This window comes from Kogia breviceps, chromosome 2, assembly GCF_026419965.1.
Source record: "Kogia breviceps isolate mKogBre1 chromosome 2, mKogBre1 haplotype 1, whole genome shotgun sequence".
NCBI lineage: Eukaryota > Metazoa > Chordata > Mammalia > Artiodactyla > Physeteridae > Kogia > Kogia breviceps.
In genome coordinates, this window is record NC_081311.1 from 48844027 (window position 1) to 48870817 (window position 26791).

Here is a 26791-nt window from a genome sequence, read left to right on the forward strand (position 1 = left end):
TAATATAAAAGTTCTTGTTCTATGTCACTCGGTTTGTGGTGGTTTGTTAAACAGCAGAAGATAACTGGCATGCCCTTCATTCACAAGGGACTTTGACATCTTTGCAGGACCTTCTTCCCCTTCTAGATCCTTCCATCCACTGGGTCACACGAATGACCACTGCAACACTCTACACTCCCAGTTCCTGGACCTCCTCCCCCACAGTGATGTCCTCATCTAAGCCACCTCAGCTGTCTTCCTTCACTTGACAAAAAGGCAGGATTTCTCCAGGATTTTAATGGCCACCTGAGAGGGTCTGGGATGAGGAACAAATGGAGGCCTCATCTTACTGCCCCTCCAAAGAGCCCCTGGCTCCCCCCAGGATTGTCAACAGGCAGGACACTGAGCAGAGCTGCAGGTCACAAAGTCACCATGCCAACCTTCCTGTCCATCATAAGGGACATCACAGGGAATTCTGCCTCCTTGGGGCTGGGGGCAGGCTGAGCAGGTAGTGGGCCATCCCCCAAGGCCATCCATCTTTGCCTCTTCCGCCCTCAGGGCAGGTACAAGGGGAGGCTCACAGTGCCCTGTCGTTAGAGGGCTGGAGGGGTGGAGGCTGCGGCCTGAGGTGGCCTGGAGTGGCCAGGGTCCAACGGGACTGTAGGTACAGCCAGGTACATGGAGAGTGGCGGGCCCTGGATGCCCAGCCCTGGGCTCTTCCTGTTGCTGCCCCCTCCACTGCTGAGTGCAGGGAGCTTCCGGAATAGCATCCCGAACTGGCGAAATTTCCACCACCTTGACCTTGACTGGAGAACCATTCACCGCTACCTCAGCCTAGACTGGAGAAGCTTCCACGGGGACACCAGTCATCACAGGAGCAAAGCAAACAAGTTGCATGACTGCAAAGGTGTCTTCGACCTCTACTTCATCTTGGATGCGTGAGTGGCCTTCCCATCTGGCCCCTGTGCTTCTCAAGGCACCACTGTCACCAAGGTTACCGATGGCAAGAAGTGGTCCAGGGGAATCCCAGGCTCTGAGAGAGGGGAGGCAAGGACAGTCTTGTTCAGACCCAAGGAACACACCTCTGTGGCCTCCTTGTTCCTGTACAGAAAGAAAGTCCCAGGCATTTATTTCCTGGGGCTCTTATTTCTGGAAAGGAAAAAGGTCACCATAAGGTTTCTCAATGGCTCTCAGTCTCTCCATCAACTTGGCCTGGGTCTGTGACCTGTGTGCCCCATAAACAGCTGAAGGGGCAGGCAATTGCTAGGAGCTGCCTTCTCAGCAGTTGTGAGAAGCTTACGGTGCGTTTGGGTTTCTTTTCTTTTCTTTCTTTCTTTCTTTCTTTCTTTTTCTTTTTTTTTACCCAAATAACCTCTGTTTTTACTGGGCGCCAGAGAGATTGGTGTATCATCTGTTAGGCATTCTCATAGTGTCACTGCTTAGAAAGTCCTTTGCTTTGCTGCTTTCTTTGACGACTTGGAGACCCACGTTACAATTTGTGTGCACTTTCAGAACAGTTCGGTCTGTCTGAGTGTGGCCCTGGGAAACCTGTGCTGTGCATTAACTACCTTCTGGCCCTCAAAGAAGGAAAGGGAGGGGTGAATCCTCAGGCTGGAGAGATTGCCTTGGTTCCATTTTCAACTCCTCTGTGGGGCTGAGGATAAAGTTTACTTATTTAGTAGTAACAGTGGCATGACTCTTAATATCATTGAAATATTTTATGGTTTCCAAAGTCCATCACTGCACATCTGTCATCCTCAAAACAATCCTGGGAAGTAAAGTGGGAAGGTATATGCATATGCAATCTCCTGGAAAGGGGAACAGGCCCCTAGAGGTTGGATGAGGTATGACAGAAGCTGGTGGGGGTGACAGGACTGAATCCTGCTGGATTCTGCAAGTGGGAGGAGGAGCTGAGGGTGTCCAGGAAAGGGACCTACACACCCATTTCCCAGCCCCAGGCCATCAGAGAAGAGTAGGCCTACAGCACGGCCATAGTGGGCCAGGCCAGGCTTGTCTGAAACCACAGCAAATTCCTCAGTTCCAGAGAAATAACATTGTCTCTCTGGGAACTGTGCTCACTCAGTCCGGTTATAGAAAGCCTTGCTGTCTTCGAAACCATCTTGATGAGAATATTTGGAGGTTGAGGACAAATTCCCTCCTGATGTTCCCTGCTACTCTTGGGGAGAGGGGAATGATGACCACTGAGGAGGCAGCCCCAGCTTTGCAGTCAGGCAGACTCCACTCATCAGTCATGCGGCCTAGGGCAAGTCGCCTCACCTCTCTCTGCCTCAGTGTCCCCATCTGTACAATGGGGCCTTCATACCCACCTCACCAGGTTGTGATGGGGATGAAGGGGAGTTTATATGGTTTGCCCAGCATGTGTCAGATGCAGTCGCGGAGGATAAGCATAAAATAAACTGACAGGGAAGGCAGAGTCACACACCCTGGGAACTCCCCAGCACTGCAGGGGCCCCTGATCCAGCCCTGACTGCTTGGCTCACTCTCTCTGCATGTGCCCTTTGTGGGGAGGTGGGGTGTGGGTCAGACCCTCTGCTGGTGGCACTCCCAAGGTTCTCTGGATCTTTCATCCATTGGTGAGCAGTCTTATCCATTCTCTCATTCCCTTGTTCATCCACTCACTGAAATAATTACTGGAAAACTTCTATACGCCAGTCACTGTTTTGGGCAGTGGGGATAAGGCAGCAAACAAAACTTGAAAAAGTCCTCATTCTCTTGGAGCTTTCATTGTAGGAGACAAGAAATAAATCAAAGAGGAACTAGGGTATTAGATGGGGATAAATCAGGACCGGGGAAAAATCAGGACAAGAGGATGAGAAGTGCCAAGGGAGGATCAGAAGTGCTGAAGAGGTGCTCAGGAAAGGCTCTGCTGACAGACTGGGGCAGTGTGGGGGAGGCTTTGGTGATTTTTGAGCAGAGGAGGTGTGTGATTGGGTCATGTTTAAAAGGGTCACAGTTGAAGGGCGCAAGAATAGAGCCTTCCGGGAGACCAGTGAGGGGCCTGGTGCAGGGATCCAAGGAGGATATGATGGTGGTGTGGACCAGTAGGTATGGGTGGCGATGATGAGTGGACAGATTCTGGAGCTATTTTGAAATTAGAGGCCACAGGATTCCAGAGAGTGTGGATGGGGGGGAAGCCAGGTGTGTCCCTAGATTGGGGATAGGGGTAGGAGATGAAAGCAGTTTCATTACCATGTCTTCATCATTATGTGAATAAGTATTATTATCCCTATTTTACAGAAGAGGCAAGGAGGTAGCTCAAGGCCTGGGGATGACACACCAAAGCCTCCGTATAGAATACACGGATCCAGAATTTGAACTCTGGAATCTTAGACTTTGTTTGCAACAGTTTGATTATAGTGTGCCTTGATGTGGATCTTTTTATTTTATTGCATTTGGAGTTAGTTGAGATTCTTGGAATTGTACGATCATGTATTTCATCTAATTTTGGACATTTTTGGATGTTATTTCTTTAAATAATGTTTCTGCTTCTTTTTCTTATTTGCTTCAAGAATTCACACAATATGTTTGTTGGTCTGCTTAAGTGTATCCTACAGGTCACTTAGACTCTGACCACTTTTATTCATTCTTTTTTCTTTATGCTCCCAACACTAAACAGTAGCAACTGTCGTATCCTCCACTTTGCTGATTCCTTGCTCTGCCTAGTAAAATTTGTTATTGAACCACCCTAATGAATTTTTCAATTTATTATTACTTTCTGCTCCAAATTTCTGCTTGGTTTTTTGATAATTTATGTTCTTGGTGATATTTATTTTGCTCATATGTCATTATCCTGATTTCCTCTATTTCTTTGTCTTTATTTTCCTACTTCTGAGCATATTTAAGATGCTTTTAAGTGTTTGTCTAGTAAGTCTAATGCCTTGGCCTCTCCAGGAATGGTTTCTGTAATTTTATTTAGTTCCTTTGATTGAACAATGATCCTGTTTTTTTGTATGTTTCACGTTTTTTTTTGTTGAAAATTAGGATTTTTATTACTATAATGTGGTATCTCTAGAAAGTAGAATTCACCACAGCTTACTGGGTTGTATTTGCTTTTATCTGTTAATGTAGACTTGTGTAGTAGTCCGTTTATTCTGAAACTTTTCCAAACTACTTTTGCAAAGAATATTCCTTGTTGTGTGCAATCACTGGAGTTTCTGTTCCACGAACTCTTATTCACTGAATGTATTGACAGAGATTTCTCAAATGCCAGGATCTGAAACAAACATAAAACCGTTACAAAATTGTAAAAAGACCTGGGGTGGCAGAGAGAGGCCACCTCTTCCATTCTTTGCAGAATGTTTCTTTGCTGGGACATTCCTTTAACACTTAGCTAGACTACCACTGAGCCTAGGGATCAGCCTAAGGTGAAACTTAAGGTCTTCTCAAGACTTTCCTGAACTTTCTCCTGGCCTGAGCATATGTGTCTGTTTTTAAATTCACCTGTGCCCACAGCTGATTTTAAACATCCTAATTGACTCCAGCCAGGTAAGGAGAGTTTTACACAATAATTTATAAGTAAGGTCGACACTGCTCCCTCTAGATCAAGGACAACCTGGGACTGGGCCAGTGATAAAGACCAAAACTGCCACCATGCCAGAGAAGGTGTGGGAGAAATGTGATGAAATATGCAACAAAACTCCTACCATTTTGAAAATAGCTATTTCTTGATTGCACATTTGCTTTATTGTTGTAATCTTTTTTTGTTTTCTCCTACAAAGTTGGTGCTGACAGCTTATGGTTGTTTGTTCAATGTCTCCATGGGGGAACGAGGGCTTAGATTTTCAGATCTGCCATTTGGGTGGCATCATTCATGCTACAAGTTTTTGTTTGCAATTTTATTTTCACATTTAGGAGAAACTGAATGAACATAAATTTTAAATCAAACACTATTATTGTTCACAACAAAAATCTTGAGGCCCCTGACCCTTTCCTCCCCACTTTTGATCTCACTTCCCAGAGGCAGCCACTTACAAATCTTCCAGATTTTTCTTCTGATAATGTGACCATGTTTCCAATGCTGTGCTTATATCGACTGCTATTTCCTGCTTTTCGAGGTTTATACATTCTCTATTGAGTTCTTATTAGGGGGAGAGGAAAATGTAGCTTTCTGATAGCTCAGCTCCCCTGCATGACACTGCTACAGCCACTTCCGATGTCCCAGCATAGTTACCTCACTAGGATGTTTTGGCCTCAAGCTTTAATATCAGAGATATCCTCAAATTGCTGGTGACCCTCGTCTCTCCATTCCCATTTAAGAGTGGGCACTAAATCATGATTGAAGCTCTGTGTGCGAGAAGCCCATGTAGTTGCTCTGTTCCAAACTGCCTCCTTCCGGGGGACTTGAGGGCCCCTGTAGTATTTTCCACTGCCATGAGCACTCATGTTCTTCTGCATTCTAGAATCGAGACCTTCATTCAAAATAATCACACACTGAAACCTTTTCCAGAGAAGGTGGGTGGGTTGAAGACTTTTGTTTCCTGTATATCTCCTTTGGAAGATCCTCTTCATTGGGGGAGAACACAGACGAGAGGAGTAATGAGAAGGAAAGTGGAATGTGGTATGAATAATTAGGAAGGGAGTTGCCACGCACTTAAGTATAGGAGCTCCTAAGGAGAAGTCTCTATTGTGGTTGGGTTGACAGAGTCTTATGCTTTGCCACCCACAGTTGTCACACACAGCAGTGTCTCCCACATCTGCCAAGTTCAGGGGCTAAATCCTGGGGTTTGCAGCTAGTTCTGGGTTCAGGTCCATGGAAATTTTGGCAAATTCCTTGACCTGTGAGAGCCTCAGTTTTCTCATCTGTAAAATGGGAATAATGATATCATAGAACTGTTTTTGGAATTGGAAATCATGCATGTAACATGTCTGGTATATATGTACTCCATGAATGATAACCATAGTATTGTTAGAATTATATATCCTTAGTGTACTCGCCATCTCTTGACAGTTATAGATACAGCCAAGAGGAGGCAGAAGGAATGGTAGAGAGGAGAAGGATGCTTTTGGGTATATGGGAATTACACATATAAATATGACATTCCGGATGTTTATGGACATGGTGATCACTGGAGGTGAAAGGAAGGAGCTCCTGGTAGGTTCCTGAGACTTACAATCCACATCAAAGACATGAGCCAACATTCACTGGGGAAGAGCCCAGAACAGGGCACCAGCCTCAGCTTCATCCCTACCATCTGCAGAACCTTGAAAAAACACTTAGCCAGTGAGACCCACATTTGCCCTCCATAACCTGCACTAGTGCACACCTGCAGAGGCGTGGGATTGCAAGGACCTTTGAGCCCTGGCCAGTAGGGCACATGGAAGTTCTTCCCACCTAGACAGAGGGGGCACGAGGCTCCAACCCCTTTCAGCCTCCTCATTCTCCATTCAGGTACTAAAGTCAGAGCCAATGGCAGTGAGAAAATGAAAGTAGGGATAGGAAGGTCCCACACCTTTCCCTGCTGGTGGGGTATGATGACACCAAGACAGGAGTGTCCCAGGCCTGGTTCTGTTCCTCCCCATGAGTGTTCCCAGGAAAGGCCTTCAGTGTCCAGAGTGGCTCAGCTTTGCAGGCTGATAAGAAAGTAGTGAAGTAAAATAGTCTGAGTAGCACATCCCTCTCCTGCCTGAGGCCAGGGCTCTTGTGGTGGTGTCAAAACTGGGGTACCAGGAGAGCAAACATATCACAATTGCTTAGGCTTCTTCAACCGCTGTATCCTTCCTTATTCCTTGTGTATCAGCTGTCCTGGTTTGCCACCCAAAGTCCCTCATCCCCAAGCACACAAGTCAGGTTGGTCACCCTCCCCACCACTCACACTGGTGAAAGTTACCACCAAGGTGACCCACTGAGCTTGCTTCAGGAGTGTGGCAGCCTTCAGCTACTTGGGGTGGGGAAGAGTTGCGAAGGGGTCTGCTGGAAACGGGAGGCAGCAACTCTGCCCACCAGAAGGAGGTGCCTCATCCCTCTTAATCAAGTCTCCTTTGTTTTCAGGTCGGACAGCGTAAGCAGTTCCTGGAATGACATTTGCAATTTAGTAGAAAAACTGTTGAAGAGGTTTACAAAGTAAGGCTGGTGTTTTCCTCTGACAGGCAGAGTACACAGCTCTTTACAATCGGTGGGCATATGGGAGTCCTTTGGATCAGGAGCAGAGAGCCCAGGGCAGTGTTCTGAAGCAGAAAGAATTGCCAATCACTGGCTTTATCAGGTGTCTACATCCTTCTTGGCTCCTGCCTGAGAATCAGGTTATAACGTGGGGAGCACAGTCTGTCCTTGAGGACCTCACAGATGAGGAAACAGGCAAATCGGTAACACATAGCTAAACGCTGGGCTAAAGGGTGCCAAGGACTAAAAGAAAAGAACAAAGGAGTTACTTGCAACTTTAAGGAAAAAGCAAGTATTCTTAGGAAAAAAAAAAAAATGCAAGCATGGCTTCTTAGAGACTGTGGAATTTTGAACTAAATCTTGAAGGATGAGGAAGGACAGGGTAACAGGAACCATCAAGGAGACTTCTTGTGCAGTAAGTGGTCTGTTTGGCTGGAAAGTGGGGTTACTTCAAGGGAGAGCTAGGAGATGAGGCTGAACAGGACAGCATGGGTCCAGGTCCATGGGGCTCATAATGCCAGGCCCTGGGGCTTATGATTTCCTGCTCTGAGCAATAGGGAGCTATAGATGATTCTAGGGCAGGGGTCTGACATGATTAAGGTTGTGCTCCAGGAGAAAAGTCTGATAATTATGGATTAAATGAGGTGGAACATGAACCAGGAGAAGTGGGGAACCCAGCAAGAACCTACTGCAGCAATTTCACACAAGATGAGAGCCAAGAGACCAGAAGACAGTGGGGGAAAGAGGGAAGGATGTATGTGAATGGCTGCTGAGAGGTAGAACAATTTCCCTGAGATAAGAGGCGGGCAGGGAAGACAGGAGAGGAGGGAAGTGTGGGAAGGTCCAGAGAGTTTTACATTAGAAGAGAGGCCCTCATGCAGGAGTTTATAAGTGCCTGCCTTCTTGTGCGTGCAGGGAGCGTGTGCATATGCCTCTGTGTGTGTGCTTGTGTGTGTGTGTGAGAGAGACTTTGGGGGTGTTGGGAGTGTAGGGATGGAACATGATGCCGTCTCAGCACTCACTTGCAGCAAGATCACACATCTTATAGGCCTCCGAATCCTTCACAAAAGGAATGAAACTTCCAGGATGCGAGAAATGCACAAAGCAAAAGAGTTGGGCTGGAAGGAGGGAAATTGACATGCACCCCTCCCTGGCTGCTCATTGATGTTCATTTTGACCAGTGTGCATGGCTTCTTATGAGCCTATGCTTCCTCCCCAGCCCTAAGCTGCGAATGTCCTTCATCACCTACTCCACACTGGGTCACACCCTCATGAAGCTCACCTCGGACAGGTAAGTGCTGCTTTAATCCCCCAGGCAGGGCTGGTGGATGGGGTCCATTGAGAGCCCAGGGAGATGACAGTTCCCACTGGGTGCAGGCTGGGCCGTCCTGGGCTCCCCTCAGTGTCCATTCTGACCCCAGCCCCGGCTACCTGGCTCCCACTGACCCCTGGCTGCGCTGGCCCTGGCAGACCCCATGCTGCTAGACCATCTCCACCCCCTCTAAGCCCTGCCCTCCGCCTGGCCTGTGTCCTCTCAGCGCTCTTCCCTTTTCTGAGAACTGGCTCACTGCAAGGACTCCTGGGATGTGCTGGAGCAGATGTGTGGGCCCTTTGTGAACACTGGCCTGTGTTGGGCACCTGCTCTGTGTGTCACTCTCTGCTCTGGGCCAGTGGGGGAAGAGGGGAGTCACAGTCAGAACCAGGAGGCAGGGGTGGGCAGTGTTGAAGTGCTGGAGCTTCAGTGGAGGGGAGCTTGGTGCCTTGGAGGGTCTGAGACAAGGGAGCCCATGAGTGTGGGCTGGGGTGCAGGAGGGAAGCATGACACACCAGCATCCTACGTGGACCATTCAGTTGGCCCAGCGATGTGCCCAAAGCCCTGGAGGTGGGAAGATATGGAGCTCCTGAGTAGCCGGGAGGTTCCGATGCTCATGATGCAAATGAGCGGAACCCAGTTCAGTGGGTGAAATACCAAAGAGAGGTTGAGGACATTTAGAATGGAGTGGGTCCAGGATTGGTGAGCGGCACAGAGCCATGTTTGGGAAACTGGGGAGAAGCCGGGGCAGCAGGTGAGCAGGAGCAGCAAGGCTGCAGGGGAGGGAGCGTGCGGGTGCCGTGCGAGGACTCAGTGCTCCGCACGCCTGGCCCCCTGGAGAAGCAGGGGCTGTGCTTCCTGTTTGGCGAGCTAGGGGAAGGCGTGGTTTGGTGCATGTTTGAGTTTAGAAGAGAGAGACCAGAGTGGGTTTGAAGTGGGAGAAAGAAAGTCCATGGGGAGGGATACTGGCAGGTGGCAGAGAGAGGCGGGGGCTGGGCGGGGGCCTCAGGGGCAGGAGCTGCCCGTGGGGGAGAGGAGGACCACTGCCCCCTCCAAGGCAGGAGGCTCAAGACTCGGACTGAGAGAGGTTTGGTGAGGCTCATGGAGGGCATCCCTGGTCCTCTCTGGAGAGTGTAGGAGAGGAAGTCTTCCATGACAGAGGGTTCAGGAGAGGGAGTGGGGCTCAAGGGAGAGGAAAAGATATGAAATCCTCTATGTGTGTGTGTGTTGGGATACATACCTAGGAGGATAGCTCAAAATCAACCATGGCCCTGATGCTTCCAGCTCAGGAGGAGCCCACAGAACCTTGCTGAGAGCAAGGCTCAGCCCGAGATTGGGCATTCCCAAAACTCCCTAGGAGTTTAGGAGGGTGTGGCAGAGGGCTGGGGTGGGTCCTGGTGTACAGGGTGAGTCCAGCAGTGGCCGATGGAATCTGATACGAGGTGTGACTCTGGTGGGTCTGCAGAGCGTATGGGGCCAGGACTGGGACCAGGGATGGTGCTTTCTGAGCCCTGACGCTAGGGGGAGCAGGCTGAGGATGGCGCAGTCCACTCAGGGCTTGCTCTGGGTGCTGGAGAAGCCAGAAGGCACAGGGCTAGGAAGCCCCAGGGGTGATGGCGGGGGTGGGTGAGAACTGGGAAGAGGTGGAAGGGGCTCTTATGGTATGAGAGGGGTATTTTAAGAGCAGGAGGGATTGATGAGGGTGCTGGGAGCCTGGTGTCCCTGTATGAGAAGAGCTGGGAGGGCAGCACTAGGGAGAGCCACTCAGGTGAGAACTTTGCCTGGTGACTTGAGTTCTGGGCAGGAGGCTGGGGAGGGCTGAGAGTTTCAGGATATTGCAAGGTGCGAACGACAAAACTGAAATCTTCCAAAAAGCACCAAGACCTGTATTTATGCTGACCTAGGCAAGGCCTACTTTGGCCTGCCCTGGCCATTCGTCCCAGGTCTCTCCTCCTGAACTGGGTTGAGTAGGTCTGGAGCTCTCATATCTCACCACACATGAGCATCTCTTCTGCCCACAGTGAGAAATTAGCCTTCAGGGACCACGTTGTCCTTAGACTTGCTGTGACTGCTCAGCCCATCACACTGGATTAGCCTGAACCTAAGCCCCACCCCTGGTGTGTCCCAGTCCCATCCCCTGCTCTCTGCTTTAACAGAGGCCCACTGCCCATCCCCATGGCAGCCAGGGTTCCCTGCTCTTCCTCCCACATGGACGCGCCTCAGGCCTCTTTTCCAGCTTATGGTGTATTTCTTTAGGAGCACATGAAGCCCAGGAGCCCTAGACTCTAACAGAGCAGCTTAACTACTTCCTTTAGTACCAATCCAGAGGGGGAAGTGGCTTGGAGGGTCCAAGTCCACCACAGGGGTCTGTGGCAGGGGAGGAGGGGACAGGGCAGGGGTATCAGCAGACTGACCTTTCCACACTCAGCCTTGCCTGTTGGAAGGTGATGTGCCCTCAGCAGGGACCCCTTAGGTGCCAGCAGTACCGCCAGTCACATTGGGGGTGATGAATTCACAGATGCGCATCCATGGGTGCTCCCCCCTCACCACGGACAGTCAAGGCAGGGCCCTTGCTGAGTCCCCCGAGGTCTGCATGCCTGAGACAGAGATGAGCACATTGAAAGTCAGGCCCTACCCATGGGAACAGCAAAGCAGCATCCTCCACCCCCACTGAATGGGAGACAGAGAAGGATTAGGGTTAGTTCTGTCAGTGTCAAAGACACCGGCAGAAGGGTCATGACAGGGTGGCTAGTGTCTTCTCTTGCCCAGGCAGGTCTGCAAAGGGCAGAATGGCACCAGGACAGCTGGAGCTGTTTTATAGCAATCAACCCTCATGGCTCCTCAACCCTCTTTTCTGATTTTGTTTTCAGAAATGAGCTAAAACGTGGTCTTAAAAGACTTCGGGATGTAGTGCCCTCAGGACCCAGAAACATGCAGGCAGGATTGAGAAAGGTACAGACCCTACGGCTAAGGGAATTTACTCTGCTTTGTCAAGTTCTTAAAGAATTATTGGCTCATCTCACTGCCCTTCCCCAACACTCCTTCATTTTGTTGCAGGCAAGGGAGGAGATTTCGAGTTTTCTACAATAGTAAGTTGCCTGCTGAGGTCACTGTGCTCAGGTGGGACAGAGCCAGGCGCGCACCTCAGCAAGGGCTGGTGCAGACCCCCTCGGCCAATTCCTAGCGCTGACCCTTGGAGCAAGTCCCTTGTCCTCTCTGTGCTGCAGTTCCTCCTCTGCACAGTGAGGATGAAAACCACCCCCAGGGATGCTTCCGAGAACCACATGGCATCATGCATTACATTCCTGGTTCTTAACTAGATATCAAATGCTTGACCTACAGTTGGGCTGCATGAAAAAGAAAAGAGAACTTCCAGGGACGGCAAGCAGACAGGGTTCAGTTTAGGGAACAGGGACTGTTCCTGAGACTGTCCCCCTGGCTGCCCACACTTTGTCCACACTTTGTCCACCACAGTTCTGGCTCTGCCTCCTTTCCCTTGAGCCTCTTCCCTCCGGTTGACTCTCATCCTGTGACTGTGCCTCCGACTGTGGAAATGGCTGTACTTGGCCCAGACCCCCTGCACCGAGACTGTAGGGTTGCAGCCCTTGTCAGGAAGGATGCATGGGCTGCTGGGGAAAGGCGGGGAGCTGGGCGGGGGCTGCTGCCCAAGCACCTTGACAGTCATTCTGGCTGCTCCTCCCTGTGCTCACCTGAGGGGTTTGTCCTCGTCCCGTGAAGTAGCTGCAGTTGCCTTTCAGGGCAAACGCTGTGCCACCTGCCCATAGTGAGGGTCCACTAGGAAGGGTTCTGATCTGGTCTCACGCTCCTCGTCTGTCAAGTGGGTCCTGGGCTGAGGCCCCTTCTCCCTCCAGGCGTTCTGGGTGGTGGGTACTCGGGTCAGGGTAACCTCTCCCCAGGAGGAGGAAGTGTGGGAGCAGTGCTGCGGGCCTGGCAGCCTGAGGCAGGTCACTCCAGGTGCCTTGCTGACCAGGCCACTCCCTGCTTCTTCTGCAGACAGGAAAGCTGCCAGCCTAGTTTATGCTGTGACCGCTGGACCACTGCTGCCATCGATATTACGGGGTGCTAAGAATGAAGTGAGTCTAGTCCATCATTAACAGCTTTTTGCCTCATGTATTTGTGTATTTTATACTCAAAATCTTTCTTCTGTTAGGCTAGCAGGCTTCGGAATATGAAGACCAAGGTTTACTGCCTGGGTGTAAAAGACTATCAGAGAGACCAGGTAATTCAGAACAGGTAACCAGGTGCCAATCTTGAGCCCAGTTGGAGAACGCTTTCAAAGGCAGTTGTCCCAGGGATCCCCAGAGGATGGCCCTCTACCCATCCCAAGTGTTTAGACAACAGGTAGCCACAGCAGATGAACAGCCAGTGTTGTGTAAAGCTACACACCATCGCTGTGGGTGGAGGGGCTTTCCACTTGCCAAGGGTGGGCTGCTGGCAGATGCCAGGGTGTGGCCATTGGAGTACAACACGGCAAGAGGCAAGAGCCTGTCTTCTTGGATGGGATCTGCTGTGTCCTCAACCCCTGGCTGTGTGCCAACCATCTCCTCTTCCTTGTAGCTGATTCAGATTGTACAAGGAAAGACCCACGTGTATGATGTGCCCAAATCCAGTGATAAGGAAGGCTTTATTATATCGGTGAGTGCAGGCTAAATGTGAGAAGGGGGAGGGGGGGCTTCTCACCACGGTCACGCCTGTCGTGCCCTGACCCTGCCACCCATCCGTCTGTTCCAGCTCGTGGGAAATTCCTGTAAGGAAGTTATGGGTGGGGACACATTCTATGCCTGTGTAAGAGGTACGTGCTGGAATCACTGTTTTGGACTGAATGGCATTTGTGCGTGTATGGAGTGAATGTGCCTGAGTGTGTCTGTTTGAGGGTGGTGTGTGTGTGTGTGGTGTCTGAGTGTGTGCTGTGCATGGGGTGTTTTTACAGAAATATGTTGGGTATGTTATTGTGCATTAAGTATATAAGTAAGTGTGTGTTTGTATGAGGCATGTCTGCCACAGATTGTGGTGTGGATATTGTGTGTAATTACATTTTCTTCCAGTTTTATTGAGATATACTTGACATACAGCTCTGTGTAAATTGAAGGTACACCACAAAATGACTTGACATACATATGTTAGGAAATAATTACCCCAGTAAGTTTAGTGTAATCACCTTTTTAAAACTCAAAACCAAAAGCTTTATTTAGACATAAGAAAAATAAAGCACAGAGTGCCTCATCCTGTTAAGAAAAAAAAGAAATAAGAAAAAATACTTCTAAACCCTGAACAGAACACTAGCAAATGAAGTCCAACAATATATGAAAAAGACAATACCTCAACACTAATTAAAGATCACCTCAGAAATGCAACTCTGATTCATTATTTAAAATATCAGTGTAGGGACTTCCCTGGTGGGCCAGTGGGTAAGACTCTGCACTCCCAACGCAGGGGCCCGGTTTCGATCCCTGGTCGGGGAACTAGATCCCACGTGCATGCCACAACTAAGGAGTCCGAATGCCACAGAGAAGATCCCGCGTGCCGCAACTAAGAACAAGTGCACCCAAAATAAATAAATAAATTTTAAAAATAAATAATTAATTAAATAATTAAAAATTTAAAATAAAATATAAGTGTACTTTACCACATTAGAAAAATGGAGAAGGAAAACATGATTATTTCAATGGATGAGAAAAAGAATGGGACAAACTTCAAGTCCAGCATCATAAGAGGAACACAGGCTGACAAAGGCATCCGCACAAATTCTCACAGCCAATGCTACACCCACTGGTTCAATGGACTCGGCCTCCCCCTGAGATCTGGAACTTGACAAGGATGCCCTCTCTCCCCCAGAAGGGTCCCTGCATCAGTGTGGGGAGGATCCTGTGCAGTTGCTTTTCTGGAAGAAGCCCTCTCTCTCAGTGAGCTCTGTGCACGCCAGCTCGTGAGTCCACATCACTGGGATTTGTGGAGCTGAGGTGGGTGGATAAGTACACGCTCCCACTGGTAACAGCACACAGCTGGATGCAGCTGGACGCAGACCCAGGAAGCTGGGCCTGGCCACGGTGCTCTGAACTGCAAGGCTACCATGCAATAGGCCATGGGGTCACACAGAGCAGTGTTTATATCTGAGCTCTGCTGCCCACGAGCATGAAACCGGCACAAAATGCTGAGTACCTGTGAGCTCCACTTTTGTCGCCAAGAAGTAGAAACAGCAACACCCACTATCAGGTCTGCAGTGAGAAGTAGATGCAGTGGAGCTCACAGTGACTGGCACAGGATCTAGAAGCCGATGGCACTCACCAACAGGAGCTGACACTAACACTTCCATCACTGACCCCTGGTGCTGCCCCCACCCCCGGGCTGAGCCCAAGGTGGGGAGGGAAGTGGTTAAAGAACATCAGGATGAAAGCGTCTCCAGCTGAGCCCCCTGTGGGTGGCAGCTGTGTGACTCCTCTTGAATCCCACACTGTGACCTGCAGTGTGAAGTGGGGACATGGGTCACTGCTTCTCTGGTGTCACGTCTGAGCTGTGCAGCACCCTGACAGCTTCAATTCTCTGATTATGTCCCTGGGACACACACAGGCCTGTCAAACCACAGGGGAGGATTCCCGTTATCATTCATGCCCTGTGGTTGCCCAGCTGAGGTGACAGGTGCCCACTGCACACCCCCTGCAGGCGTGGCCCAGCACTGCTGCTCTGACCTTTACAGCTGCTGTCATCTTGTCAAAAGCTGCCACACAGCATGATTGTCACTTGGAGGGAAAGCTCAAGGCAGGAACCTGGACCCCAAATAAAGTAGAAGAAGCTGTTCATTGGGCTGTCGTTCTGAATAAATCAGTGGGCCGGGAGTGGGGAGCATTAGGCACGTGGCCTCTTCAGCCTCTCAGCCTCCCTCCAGGACTAGGCAAAGGCCTCTGCTGGCCTCCCTGCCTCCAGGCCTGTGCTCCAGCCATCCTCTGCACAGGGCCCGAGGGGCAGAGAAGGCCACTTCCCTACCCCAGCCTGACCATGGAGGCTGAGGCCCCCGAGCCAGACAACTGGGCCCTCCATGGTCCAGCCTCTGCTCTAAGCCCACCTGCTGCAGAGGCTGGGGGCTGGGGGGACTGGGGTCCCTGCAAAACCTTCCTTAGCTTTACAGGGTCCAGCCCACACAGCCTCACTCTCAGAGCGCCTCAACCCCAAAGTCTTTCCTGGTCAGCTTGCCCCCTGGCTTCCCACAGCCTTTGCTCTGTTCGTGTCTTTAGTCACTTGTCACCCAATAGGAACCATGACTTCTGCCTCACTGTGTCCACGGCTTTATTTTTAAATTTTTATCATTCACCTCATATTTTTCTTCCTACCTTTTATTATGGAAATTTTCAAAACTACAGCAAAGTGGAAACAATTGTATAATAGACACCCCTCTCTTCACTACCTGGATTTACAATTTATATTTGACAACATTTCTCTTATCATTTATCATGGGGCTACCTCACCTCCAAACCCTTCATTGTGCATATCTTTACCTGGTAACAATTTTTGTTAAGATTTCTCTTTTTGAAATGCAACAAACAAATGTATCATTTGATGACTTCTGACAAATGCACACACCTGTGTAACCCCCAACCCCATGAAGACTTAGAACACTACATTTGCCCCCAGAAAGTCCCCTCAGCTCCCTTCCCAGGCAATCCCTGTCCCACCGCCTGGAGGCAGCTACTCCCTGATTTCTTCCTCCACAGGCTAGTTTGCTGCTTTAGAACCTCTCCTCAGGGACTCACAGGGGATGAGCGCGGGGCCTGGCCTGGGGCACTCGGCACAGTGGTTTGGGGATTCATCCCTCCTGTGTGTTGCTGGGTTTGCCCGGGGCTTGGATCCCAGAGGCAGGCTGGCGGCGACACCTGGTCACTCCTTTTCCTGTATGTGACTAGGCCAGAGTGAGTGTCTGCAGGAAGCCCAGCAGGTGGGGCCCAGCAGTGGTGGCCATAGGAGGACACAGTGCAGAGCAGGGCTTCCCTCTGAGGTCTGGCATCCAGCTCTGCAGGCATGGCCAGAGACCCTCTGGGGGGGGTAGGCGGGGCAGGAGGACCTGCGGGATGAAGGCAGGACACACTGCGCAGACGGGGACACTCCTGCAACCAGCCTGGGTCCAGGCTGTCCCCCCACCGTGATAAGGTCCCCCCTTGTCCTATCCTACTCTCTCCAGAGACAACAACCACAAAGAGTTCAGCTTTTATATGTAAAGACCTACCTAAGTATACCTTACAAGGATATTTTTACATTAATGGGATCATGCAGTACATAGTACTTTCCAGCCATCTACATAGTGTTCCATTGCATGGATGGAACAGTTTATTTCATGGGCCTCCCTTAATCAATAGTCAGATTGTTCCTAATAAGTTGATACTACAACTCACATTGTAGGGACTGTCCTGATGCTTACACCCGTTGGGTCAGAATATCCCTGGGGTCAAGACCAGAAGTAGAATTGCAGCCTTAAAGGGACACCCAGGTCACAGTTGGTCAGTGTCCAGTTTCTCTCAAAGTGACTGTCCCAAGCAGCATGTGGTGCTCCCAGACCCACCCTCCCCAGCGCAGGTCGCTTCCACCTGTGCGCCCGTGTCAGTCTCATGCAGGTCAGATGCCCTCTTCATGCTCATTTCCATCCGGGTTTCCAACCGCGTTTCTCAGGGAGACACCTGCCTTCCCAGTAACTCTTTCTAGAGGCCCCAGATGACCTGGTGTATAACTTTTCTTCCAGAGAGAAAGCTCTCTGTTCCAGAAAGGATCAGCATCCCACGGGCTGTTGGTCCTTCTGCCTCTGGTGGGCAGCGGACTGTACATGGGAAATACAGCCCTGCAAGCTGATTTTAGTCCTTCCTGCAACTTCATTTTCATCCTGTGGTTGTAACTGTTGGAGAAATTGGGTATGGGATGTCGGGAAACAGAAGAGGCTGCTACCTGGATAAAGAAAATTCCTATATTCTGAAGTCTCTTCTGCTCAAAAATCTGAAACCATCACTCTGCCTTCCACTTTGGAGACTTGCCGGACTTCAGAAGCCCCCCTTTGGGAGCGGCAGTGCCTGGGGCACAGAGGGCTCTGCTGCAGAGGTGAAGCAGCACCCGAACGGGGCTGAGAGCAGCTGGAGACACAAGGAGGAAGGAGGGTGTCCAGGCGGAGGGCAGCGTGCGCAGCTTCTGAGGATGTGGCACGGGCCGTGCGCTGGGCTATCAGACGGCCCTGCCCTCGGCTGCCGCCCTCCTTCCCGTCACCTACATGGAAGAGGAGGCTGCATACAATCTTCACCGTAAGGCTGGGACCGGCCACGTCCCTAATCAGGGCTTTCTGGTTCCAACTCACAGCCCAGTGAGCTGAAAAACCACATATCAGGGTATCAGGACATGTCCCCGGAGAGCAGGGTGATAGATGTTTGGAATTAAGACAGGAGTGGAGGAGGTGTAAGTGGGTGCTGGATTGGGTTCTCAAGATCAGATCCTGGCCCTGAACCTGCCAGGGTTGGGGGGTACCTCCTGCCCTATCTTAGCTCCAATTTCCCTCTCTGTAAAACTGGAATAGTAGATCATGCCTAGCTCATGGGTTCAGGAGATTTAAGGGAGGAAGTGTAAAGATTGATTGGCGCACAGTAGATGATTGCTTGTCGGGAATGTCATTTTGGATGAACACAGGGTACATGCCTTGACCTAGCACAGATTTGCCCATTTCTGGTTCCTCTTGGCTTTTTGTTTGTGGCAGGAAGGCTATACTGGCTCTTTTTGCCTCATCTAGAGCCTGACCTCTCCATATTCAGGCAGCTGAGGTTTCCCTTCTCTGCCTGTATCTATTTACAATATGGCTTATTAGTTTAGAGTTATGATTCTTTGCAAAACATAATCCTAAAGTATAAATTGCAATAATCCTAAAGTGTAAATTGTAAATCCTAAAATGTAAATTGCAAAAATAATCCTAAAGTGAGACTAAGGGGCAGCAGCCCTGCTCAGGGTGGACCAAGTTGTGCTGACAAAGGTGCATATGCAGGACACAGTCCCAACTGCTTTTTCCAGGACAAATACGGATTCCCATGTCACGGTGAGCAGGGCCTTTATGAAGTGTGAGCAGTGAGGGTGCAGCCTGGCAGATTTGGGTTCAGAAGCAGCATTGTACTGTTGGCCACTGGGCATGGCATGGGGTGTGTCACTTAGGGAAATCAAGGCTGCCCTGAGTGGGCCACACGTCTGATTTCTTAGCACAAGGTAATCAGCTCACCTTCCTTGCTCTTTTTCCAAACCTCAGTGCTCTCCCCATTCTCCCATGTACTTAGATTCTTCCAAGGGCAGGGTCACTGCCATCAGGTGCCCTTGGAGGCCAGGCATATACCACGAGTAAGAGGAGTGGGCCAGGCCAAGCCAAGGACGATTGACTGCAGTGAGAGGGGTCCTGGAGGGAAGTTGGTTGCTGGGCCATTATGGAGCTTTCCGATCCGAGAAGGGCAGTGGCCTCTAGCCCAGTCAATGGTAGCCCTGCAGAAATACAAATCCACTGATCCACTGATGCCAAATCCACTGATCCAGTAATCTGGATTATTATCCAGATCACTAGCAGACTATTACATTTTTTGAAAATTTTAAAAATTATTTTTTATATTGAGGTGTAGTGATTTACAGTATTAGTTTCAGGAGTATAACATATGGATTCAAAATTTTTATGGCTCATACTCCATTTAAATTTATTATAAAATATTGGCTATATTCCCTGTGAGGTACAATATATCTTGTAGAGCATTCATTTTACACATAGTAGTTTGTACTTCTTAATCCCCTACCCCTATCTGGTCACTCTCCCCTTTCCTTTCCCCATTGGTAACCACTAGTTTGTTCTCTTTATCTGTGAGTCTGTTTCTGTTTTGCTATATTCATTTTTGTTTTAATTTTTTTAGATTCCACATATAAGTGATAACATACAGTATTTATCTTTCCCTGTCTGACTTATTTCACTAAGCATAGTACCTTCCAACTCCATGTTGTTACAAATGGCAAAATTTCATTTTTTATGGTTGAGCAATATTCCATACTGTGTAATATTCCACACATATATACATATGTATCGCATCTTCTTTATCCATTTATCTGTCAATGGACAGTTGGGTTGCTTCCATGTCTTAGCTATTGTAAATAGTGCTGCTATGAACATTGGGTTGCATGTATCTTTTTTTTTTTAATATCTATTTATTTATTTATTTGGCTGCATTGGGTCTTAGTTGCAGCATGCAGGCTACTCTCTAGTTGTGGCACGTGGGCTCTAGAGTGCACAGGCTCAGTAGTTGTGGCACACAGGTTCTCAAGTTGTGGCACGCAGGCTCTAGAGCGCGTGGGCTTAATTGCCCCGTGGCATGTGGGATCTTAGTTTCCCGATCAAGGATCAAACCTTCATCCCCTGCATTGAAAGGCGGATTCTTAGCCACTGAACCACAAGGGAAGTCCCTCATGTATCTTTTTGAATTAAGAGTTTTCTCTGGATATATGCCCAGAAGTAAGATTGCTGGATCATATGCTAACTCTATTTTTAGTTTTTTAAGGAACCTCCATAGTGGTTATACCAACTTACATTCCCACCAACAGTGTGCATGGGTTCCCTTTTCTCCACATTCTGGCCAACATTTGTTATTTGTGGTCTTTTTGATTATAGCCATTCTGACAGGTGAGAAGTGATATCTCGTTGGGGTTTTGATTTGCATTTTTCTGATGATTAGTAATGTTGACCACATTTTCATGTACCTGTTGTCCATCAGTATGTCTTCTTGGGATAAAAAATGTTTATATAGGTCTTCTGCCCATTCTGTAATCAGGTTCTACATTTTTTTGATATTGAGGTGTATTCCCTGTTTATATATTTTGGATATTAACCCCTTATCTGCCATATCACTTACAAATATTTTCTCCCATTCATTAAGTTGACTTCATTTTGTTGATGACTTCTTTTGCTGTGCAAAAGCTTTTAAGTTTAATAAGGTCCCATTTGTTTATTTTTGGTTTTGTTTCCCTTTCTTTAGGAGACAAATCAAAAAAATATGGCTACAATTTATGACAAAGAGTGTTCTGCCTCCTTTCCTTTCTAGGAGTATTATGGCTTCCAGACATATATTTAGTTCTTTAATCCAAAATGAGTGTATTTTTGTACATAGTGTGAGAAAATGTTCTAATTTCATCTTTTACATGTAGCTGTGCAGTTTTGCCTGCACCAGTTATTGAAGAGATTGTCTTTACCCAATTGTATATTCTTGCCTTTTGTGTCATAGTTCACTTGACCATATGTACATGGGTTTACTTTGGGGCTCTCTATATCTATGTGTCTTTTTCTGTGTAGTACCATACTGTTTTGGTTACTGTAGCTTTGGAATATAGTCTGAAAATAAGAAGCATAATACCTCCAGCTCTGTACTCTCCCAAGAAATTTTTGGCTATTTTGTGTTGAGAAAGTATGCAGACTTTTAAACGTGGGGTCCAATTGTTTGAAGACACTTGAAAAGTTAACAAAATATGTCACCTAGCCAGCTTCAGCCCACAGGCTGAGAATCTATTTTCTGCAAGCAGAGAAAATGCAAACTTTGCCTTGATCTGATGGGAACTGCAGGAAGACCTGAAGCAGGAGGAACCAGACTGCCAGGTCCAAGGCTGTGTGGGCATTTCTGAGGAATATTCCTCGAGTTAATTGACTTTGGGCAAATCAAGCATCTGGGATTGGAATTAGCCAGCCTGGACCAGGAGGCAGAGGTGGAGGCTAATGACATTGGACTTGCAACAGGATGACTTGCATGTTATCCTGGACAGCTCCCCGGGGGGCAGGCCCAATAACTGCCCTATCTGGATCCCCTAGAATTTGCTTCAGGGGCCAGAAATCCCCAGCAGCCTGGAGAGAGGCTATGGCCCAAAACTGTATCTTAGCAAATCAATGTCTTCCACCCTGACAGAAGGAGGTGCTTGGTGAATCCCTGGGGGGTTGTGTGAGGCACATGAAGGGGCAGGAAGAGGGAGGAGAAGAGCACTCATTGCAGACTTCAGAACCACAGCTAAGACATGATTTCACCTTCCATAGAGGATTCTCCTGTGTAGGATCGTCGCCTCCTTCTTGCCTCACCCAGGTACTGGCCTTGCTCCTGGGGTCTCCAGCCTGCCATAGGCAGAGAGAAACACAGGGAGGAGGAGCAGACTACCAAGTGTCAGAAAGCCCCACAGGTAACCAGGCTTGTGTGCTCAGCTCATACAAGAGTCAGGACTTTCTTCAACTTGTGTTATCATGGTTCCTCTGTCATTTATGTAAGGGAGGGCCTGGTGGAGAGCACTGCCTGTGCCTCTTAGGGAAGACCTTGGACCATCTGGATCGGAAACCCATGGCTGGGTTTGCCTTTGTGGAGGGGACAACACTGGGTGCCTTTAATGAGCTTGATGGGTCAGAGGCGGTGGTGAGAGGCCCCCTGATTGCTCAAAGCCCAGCCCCGCTACCTCAGAGTGGACCATCAGTGACAATAGGTGAGCCCAGGGGGAAAACAAATGTTGGTTCCGACACAACTGCGTCCTCAGAGGAGTCCCCTTGGAATTCAGTTATGGGGTAGCCTGCAATAATTGTGAGATCGGAGGGAACTGATCAGCACTCAGCCACTCCTAACACAAACTTTTGGATGTTGCCCTTACAGAATCCTACCAACTTGGGTTTTATGCATATGACCTAAGTCCAGACAGAATGAAAGACTATACTTGCAGATATAAGTTGGAGAAAACCGAAGTCTTCAGTAAGTACCCACCTTGGTGCCTCCAAGTAACATACTTCCCACATTGCTCTGCATTCCTTACAGCCAACCAAGACTTCAAAGCCCTTGCTGACCATTCAGTGTGGACACTGTGAGGATAGAGGCAGCATCGACAATGGAAGGAGGGACCTGGCTGGGAAGAGTGGCCACCTCTCCCTTCATCTCAGGCCAGGAAGTGATCAATCCCCAGCACATCAAGAGCATCTTGGGTCAGGGCGTATACCTTTCAAGGCTGCGTTGGGGATGCTGGGTCTGTCCTCACTGCTACACTCCCCCACACTTTCCTCGGCCCTCACTTCCCTTGAGAGACAAGGACTTGAATCTCACGAGTCTGCTGGTGGGAAGTGGAGATGGCCCCAGGGCCCTGAGTCTGGGCCAGGTACACTGAGCTCTCCCAGGACCGTGTGGTCACCTGGGATTGAGAGAGGATGCCAACTGCCAGGCCAGGGCCCTGGAACCCTGGCTCTGGCCCACATTACGTGTGTGATCTTGACCTAATGAGTGTTCTGTTCTCAGCCTCTATTATCTGTACTGTGAAATGGGGCCAGTATGGTAGGTGCAGTAAGCCCTATCACATATGCAAAGCTATTGTTTGGAAATACTCAGGCACCAGGTGTCCCTCCAGGAAGGTTGAGAGGCCTGAGGAAGCACACAGTTGGGGCGGCAGATGTGCCCTCAGCACTGAGGTGGGCCTGATCTCCCACAAAGAGCGCCTGGGGACAGTGGGACTTTCTCTTCTTCCTCAACTCTCCCAGTTAGCCCCTTGAAACATGGATTTAATATGATTATATTATTTTCAATGACTTCTTATTCCAGGGCCATTAGGTAAACCCAGAGTGAGCCTTCGCCCCATCACACTTCTGGGCCATCTTTCCTTCTTCCACGGGTGCATAGAATGCGCAGGGCTCTGCCATTGCCACTCACCATATAGTGTGTAGATGGCCTCAGGGAGTTAGATATCTCTTGGTTTATACTTCAGAATAGATTAGGACTGAGTAACACATTTATATGGAGAGCTAATATTTATTACATCTGGTAGTGTGCTAAGTGTCTTACATGCACTACCCCAGTTAATTCTCAAAAGACCTAGTGTTATTGTTTTGTATGCAGCTGATGCAGCAAGAGCTAGAAAGTAGACACAGGTGACCTGATTGCATAATCTGGGACTTTGACATTGCTGATGACAGTCCTTGAAAAAGATTGGGAACAGCCTATCCTCCAAGAAGTGTATTCAGATACCTCCTCTGGGTTCAGTGGCTGTACTGTTTTCTCACCCTTGCTGTCACCTGTGTTGCTCTCTGAGGTGGACCAGCACTAGGGTTTCACATGTCCTGCACTCCTCTGCTGACCGCCATGCTGCACGTGGTCGGAGGCTGACCAGAAATGGAGGATCAGGGCTGTTTATTGCCATGAGCCCCGATGCACTGATGAGGATTGATGTGGTTGTCTCTAACTGTATTTTCCTCTGATTAAAACATCTGAGAAAACACTTTCATATATATAGAAAAGCGTAACAAGGAATAATTTTTAAACCAATACTTCAGTATGCTTTATGTTATCTATTTTAGTGTATAATGATTTCACGTATTAAGAAATCTTTAAAATACAGCAATGGAAATATTTGGTTTAATCGGTTAATATTGGTTTCAAAGCTCCTCTGCAGTCAACCATGCTTTTCTTCGCCCTCAGTGTGCCAGGTGCCTGCCTTCACCTCAGTCTCCCTGCTCTGTGAATACTATGGAGATTACAACACATTTCCTTGTGATTTTTTCACACTAATCCCAATCACCCTACCCCTCAGACACAAATCCTTCCCCTGAAAGAAAGCTGGTGATTACTTTCAATATCAGCACCAGTGAAGGGGAACACAGTTCAGAAGTTCTTAGCTAATCTGACATCTCAGTTATGGCCGAAAGCTGGTCACCTGGAAGGGGACCATCTGTAGGTAACAGGCCTGACTTGTGGCCACTGTCGGGGTGTGAGAAGATTTAGGGCTCAGGAGAGAGAAGGTTCCACAGCTACTAGTTACAGACTGTCCTAGCCTCCGGAGTGCCACCTCCCAGCTCCCACAAAGTTACAGAACAAGCACGAACACAGAATCCCTGTTCCCCTCAGGCTTCCCTGTGTCCATAAATGTCACGACCACCCACCCAGGCGCTCCACTCACTAACCTGCACGAAGTCCTTGACTCCTCTTTGCTCTCATCCCACATCCAGTCCACCTGCAGGCCCTGCTACCTCCGTGTCCAAACTTACCCAAACCTGGCCAGCCACGCAACAGGCTCACTGAGCTTAGAATAAAGCCCAAACCCCTTCCCAGGGCCCACGAGGCCCCGCCCCCTCTCCTCACTCACCTCTTTCCCACAACAAGCTCAGCTAGTTATGCCTCAGGCCTCAGAACAGGCTCCCACAGCCTGGACCCTCTTCCCCAGACCTTTCCCTGCCTTTCCCCTCAGCCGGTTTCAGCTCCAGGAACACCGCCTCAGAGAGACCTTATCTTTAATGGGAATTTTCAATAACATACAAAAGTAGCAAAACTTGTATAATGCCCTTGAAGCAGCCTTCCCCTATTTTCAGTAAGTATCAATCCTGGCCAATCTGGCTTTGCTGATACTCTCACCATTGATTATTGTGAATCAAATCCCAGACATCCCATCATGTCCTGTATAAATATTTCACTTTCTCTTAAAGAGAAATTGAGTCTCTAAAGGACAGGACAGGTCACCTGCTCCTAAACAGCTGTCCTTTCCCCTCCCTTCTCTATCCTGTCCCTTGCTTATTGATATCACTGCACTTTTCACTCTGGCGCTTATTTTGTTCATTGTTTGTTACTTTATTGTCTATCTCCCTCTCCAGTCCCACAAATGTCAGGTCCTTGAGAGCAGGGCCTCTGCCTGCCTTGTTCCCATTAAACGCCAGAGGCCTGACAGTGCCTGGTGCACAGTAGGTGTCAGAAGAAGGCAGAGAAGAGAAGATGCTTCTGCCGAAGTGGTAGCTCTGCTTCCAAGGGCAGGCAGAAGGGGAGGGGCGGGTGGGTGGACAAGTCCACTGACATTCTTCTCATGTGATTGTCTTTCAGCTAAACCACCTGACTCAGTGACTAGAGAAAAACTAATTTGCCCAGGACATATTTTTCTTAAGGCTGGACAGTAAGTGTTTAGGTTTGGGGGCCATTTGGGCAGGTGTCGCTACCATGAGGAGTCCAGAATGTGGACTGCCCCCTTTACTGGGGCAGCACATGTCTGTCTCTGGGAGGGCTCAGGGCATCCTCTGCACCTGCCCTGGTTGACAATCCCCCTAGGTGCTCAGGGATCCGCGGTGGCCCAGGCTCTGCTGAGGAGGACAGGATGTGGGAGATGGTGTGCCCCAAGGCTGGTACCTTTGCTCCAGGCAGCTTTTCCGAGTGAAGCCAACGTACCATGTACATACAGAGGAGTCGGGATGGTGCCACCATACCGCCATCCCTGGTCACTTCGCTCCTGGTCTTGAGGGCATCTGACCCCATGCAGGGCTCCTCACTGCCTGGTCAGCCCTCATTGCAGAGGTCAATCTCATGGTGCCTGGGGATGGGCTCCCCTTACCCTTGCTGCCTGCATTTGAGGAGCCCCAAATGCCTAAAGTGCAAAGCCATTACCGTGAGGAGAGCTAGGGCTACAGATAGAGCCAAGTGCAAGAACTGTGTCTATCCTGTCTCTTGGGTCACCATCTGCCCTTTCTGTGCTTTAGGGTGGTCTTTGTTGATTACTCTCTGGACCTGGGCAATACCTGGAGTGAGAGAAGCTTGAAAATCACCAGCAATGACTGTGTGAGTGAATGTTGGGCTGCAGCATCCCTCCAGGCTAGCCAGAGGCCCTGCTTGGGAGGGAGAGATAACCAGGAATGCAGGGGAGGGGAATAACATCACCAAGGAAAGGCCAGCAAGTACAGAAGTAGCCTTTGCAGGTACGCACCTCAGGTAGCATTTCACAGCCAGCTCGGTGCCCTTAGTCCTTTACAGTGGGGCTGTCCCCCTACTCTGGTTTGTGAAATTCACTGGAATGCTTCTACAAGACTTGGGGTAAAGCCAGCTGCCCAGGTCCTGCAGAAACTCTGCCCTCTCTGTGAACCAAGGTATCATTGAACGTATGTGGAAGGGACCAATTCGAGATCTAATCAGAGTTCAGAAACAGTGCTGAGGCTCAGCCCACCCTGGACCCACCATGCCACCTCCCCGGGCCCCAGCCTTGTGGTGGGGAACTCAAGGCTCCATCCTGGATTCCAGCCGGGGTGAGCGGGAGAGGCTGGGGCACTGTGTACTAGGGGACAGGGTCCAGGGCCTCTGGGACACCTGGGCCCTCCAAGTTGGGGTCCCCGGCACAGGGGTCAGGAGGGTGGGAGCAGCTGTGGCCGTGCTTAGTCAGAGTGTGTTTGCACTGCGCTGGTGTAGCAGCAGGCAGGGCTCTGGACCCTCTCATGACTATCACAGCCCTGGCCTCCCACGCTTGTTTGGGGAACACCGGCTGTCACTTTGCAGATGTCATCAACCTCCTTACGGCCTCTCCTCCTTTCTTGTGCTCCTCAGTTGCCCCTCTCCGCTAACTGGCTCTGACCTCTG

General features: G+C 49.4%; 1 protein-coding gene across 2 annotated transcripts in view; it reads left to right on the top strand.

The window, feature by feature from the left end:
* Positions 1-23693, top strand: part of LOC136793690 (anthrax toxin receptor 1-like) — a 28529-nt gene extending 4836 nt beyond the window's left edge. The window contains exons 2-7 of one of the 2 annotated variants that reach the window (XM_067027463.1): positions 8319-8390; positions 12426-12505; positions 12583-12651; positions 12990-13067; positions 13164-13224; positions 22244-23693. In XM_067027463.1, the coding sequence (XP_066883564.1) occupies positions 12601-12651; positions 12990-13067; positions 13164-13224; positions 22244-22293 (240 nt within the window). In that variant the 5' untranslated portion in view covers positions 8319-8390; positions 12426-12505; positions 12583-12600 and the 3' untranslated portion in view covers positions 22294-23693. Of the gene's footprint in view, positions 1-8318; positions 8391-12425; positions 12506-12582; positions 12652-12989; positions 13068-13163; positions 13225-20757; positions 20833-22243 lie in introns of those variants that run through there. The other variant, XM_067027464.1, reaches the window with a different exon arrangement.
* Positions 23694-26791: the final 3098 nt, after the last annotated feature.